The 3634-nt window shown below is 36.3% G+C and overlaps 1 protein-coding gene across 1 annotated transcript; it reads right to left on the bottom strand.

Moving 5' to 3' along the window:
• Nucleotides 1–1475: 1475 nt before the first annotated feature.
• LOC132189298 (zinc finger A20 and AN1 domain-containing stress-associated protein 5) lies at nt 1476–2432 on the bottom strand. Its single transcript, XM_059603972.1, has one exon. The coding sequence runs from the start codon at nt 2410–2412 to the stop codon at nt 1747–1749; it is 666 nt and encodes a 221-aa protein (XP_059459955.1). The 5' UTR covers nt 2413–2432; the 3' UTR covers nt 1476–1746.
• Nucleotides 2433–3634: the final 1202 nt, after the last annotated feature.

Here is a 3634-nt window from a genome sequence, read left to right as displayed (position 1 = left end):
CAATTTTTTGGAAGCATTTCGAATATATCCCATTTTCTCTGGGAAATAATCCATTTTGTATCTTTCGCCTTTAATTGTATTACTTATTAAATTATCAGCTATTCTAAAAGAATAGGCGAATAGATTTATTTATTGACGGAGTCAAGGTTCGATCTCAAGACCTTTAACTCTGATATCATGTTAAATTATCAGTTATTCCAAAAGTTTAAATTTATAAAAAGAGGTAAATTTAATCATTTAATCATTCCTTTAACATTGCTTAGGAAAAAAAAAATAGTTATACAAAATATGGATTGAGATCTCATTATTTTTGGAGGGTTGGCACCAAAACTAAAGGAAAAATTTTGGCGGGGGCACAAAATTATCTATGGGGCCAAACCAACCCTTATATAACTTATTATTGAACAAAAATTAATTGAAATTGTCACATTAGTATTGTGAGATAAAAATATGACATATATATTATTTGTCAATTAAGGTTTAAAATAAAAATAAAAACTAAAAACAAAAGAGAGTTTTTTTTTTTCTTGGAATTTTCTTACTATAATTTTTTTTTTTTTTTTTTTTTTAAAAAAAATACTAAACTAAAGTGAGACAAATATGGGTTGGCAAGTTGTAGAGGGAGGGGGACCCCCATCATAGGCCAAACCTCCCCAAGCACTTGCAGCCTCCCAATTGGGCATATGTACGCATCAGAGACAGGCTTTTCATGTCACATAAAGGTCATTCACACAGAGACTCCCAACATCACCAACACTCAAGTGGGTCCCTTCTCTAAAGTTTAATCCCCAAATCCCTCAACCGTCAGATCATGACACCTCTCGAGATCCCCACCCCCCCGCACCCCAAGCAATTCCCTCCACGTAAGCCGCAACCCCATTCCCACACGCAATTGCTGCCCATAGTTCCCCACTTTCCAGCCTCCTGTTTTATTATAAACCGCACACGCGGCAGGCCCCCATTCGACCTGCTAAACCCCAATCACACCAAAGCAAAATAAACCCACCACGATATTTTCCTCCGAAAAATCACGAGAAGAACAAGAGGTGCTTTCGATGGATCCCACAAAACCTTTTTTCGAATTTTCTTGTCACCCCAACACCTCATTGACCATAAACCCCCCAACAGTTCCTCAAATTTGCATTTACCTGCCCCTAAATACAGTAGTTTTCCTGAGAACATGAAGAATCGTCAGAAGAACAGACATCACAATAATTTTGTTGATTTAATAATTCATATAATAAAGAAATTTATCTTGTCTAGTTAAATTTTGAACCGATTGTCGAATTCCAATAATATTAAGAAAAATAAATACGAGATAGATCTCAATTTAATGTAATGAGTTAGAGCCAGAGGTCGTCCGACAAAAAATCTGTCGGCATAAAATTGTCTGAAGATTAATCGGAATCTCGCCTTGTCATAAAAAGACGAAGAATAAAATGAAATGAAATCTGAAAAGGTGAACACTACGATCATCATAGGACACAATAATCTTCCATTTTCAAGCAAAGACATAAAAATAAAATTAAAAATAAAAAAGATAATTAGAGATTGATTAAGAACACGAACAATCAGAGAGAATTTTTGATCTTCTTCTTCTTCTTCTTCTACAACAACAATCTCTCTTCCTCTATCTCTCTCGAAGCTTGAAAGAGATCGCGATCTCTATGAAATTTTCAATCTTTGACTCTAATTTTTAGAGATTTTTTCCTCATTTTTTTTTTTTTTCGAAATTCTACGAAATAATCAAACTCTGACGATTTTGGCGGCCCTCACCACCGGATTCTCCCGAGCGATTGCCTCGCGCCCGGCGGCCTTGTAGTCGTAGCTGCAGACGTGTCGGTCGGTGTACCGATGTTCGGAGCAGAACAGCTCGCCGCACCGGCACCTGAATCCGGTCAACCCGACCTTCCTCCTGCACCCGGCGCAACGGTTCACCTCCGATCTCGGCCGATCCGAAGCCCCCAACGTCGATAACGCCGTTTTCGCCTCCTTTCTCATCTCCGCCGATCGCGACGAGCTAGATCTGTGAAAAACCTTCGGCGACGACTTGCTAGCCGCCGAAGAAGCCGAAGAAGACGACGTCGTTGTGCCAGAAAAGCACTTCTGGCACATGTTGTTGGTGGCGGGGTTACCGGTGACCCCACAGTTGTTGACACAAAGAGGTATGGTTTCAGGGACTTTGAATTCCGTCTCTTCCTTCTCTGTTTTCTGAGCCATTTTTCCTCTTCTTCTTCCTTCTTTTTTTTTTTTTTTAGATTTTTCAATCAGATTCTTTTGAGAATCACAAAGTTTCAGAGAGACGGAGAAATGGTTTGGTTTCTTTGGGTGGGGGAGTGAGAGAGAAAGAGAGAAATGGGGGGATTTGAAGGGATTGAGAGGTCGGTAATGGCGATGGAATATGGGCCTCATAGAGACGCGTATCAACCAATTTTTTGGGTCCGGTTGCAATTACGGGAATAACCCTCTGTACTTTGGCCTCGGTTCTTTGGATTAATTACTTTGTGTCGATTGGGATCTGACGTGTAAATCCTCAGGATTTAGTCAGTGTGGGGCCTGCTTTCATTTGTATTTAATTAAGAATTATAATTTCATATTTTAAAAGTACTATAAATAACACTTTGCCACAAAATACCATCTCATTTTTATTCCTATTTCTAAATTTTGACCTTATGCAACTCACCCGCTCCTATAAATTATCATTTTATTCCGAGTTGCACCTCGAGTCATATTAGATCGCTAAAGTTGACAAAATCCATCACACGTGAATTCCATGTGACACAGAGTTACAGACACGTCACTTGCATGGATGAATCGCAAAGAGTTAAAAATTTAAAAGTACAAGTACAAATAGGTTAATAGTTTGGGAGAGTGTAATTTATGCAATATTTTCTCCTTTCATATAATCATAAGTCTTATAAATTAAATTTCTGGTTAATTCAATCATTCAGAGAAAAGAGTACTATCTAGAGGACAGTTTTTCTTTAAAATGGATAGGATACAATTCTTTTTAATTCAGTTTATTAAATTAATATTTATTTTGAAGGCATGTAATGTATGTGAGAATCAAATATTCTATTAAAAATGAGAATTTTTTTTTTTTTAGAAGAACAAAAATGCAAATATTTGAGTAACTTTTTCCTTTATTTTTTTTTAGGACACTTTATTTCTCTCTCTCAAGAAATAGGATCCATACTCCATAGTTGTAGATTTGCTTTATATATATTTTTTCCTTTAAATAAGTGAAGTGCACTCCACCATTCCTTGTGCTGCAACTGCAACCACAAAAAAGGTAAAATCCAGTTAGCTTAATAAACAAGCTATCTTCGATTAGCAGGACAACTTAGTGCATGCTGGTAATCATGCATGTGTTAGCTCATAATTGCTTCCTGAAATCTGAGCAGAATCCAATTTCGAATCAATCTTAATATATTTTAATTTTATAATCAAATAATAATAATAATATAACAAATAACTCTTTGTTTTTATTTTTTATTTTTTAATTTTTTTGGTCGAAATTAACTTAAGCTTGCTAGCAAATAATGCTTTAAACTTTGCATAAAGTGATAGAATCTTTCCTTTTATATCCCCCAAGTTTCATCGCATCTCAAATGTCTCCTAATTGTTTGCTAGC

Source organism: Corylus avellana, chromosome ca1 (assembly GCF_901000735.1).
Source record: "Corylus avellana chromosome ca1, CavTom2PMs-1.0".
Taxonomy (NCBI): Eukaryota; Viridiplantae; Streptophyta; class Magnoliopsida; order Fagales; family Betulaceae; genus Corylus; species Corylus avellana.
The sequence above is the reverse complement of the archived record's forward strand: the minus strand, read 5'-3'. Positions and strand labels throughout refer to the sequence as shown.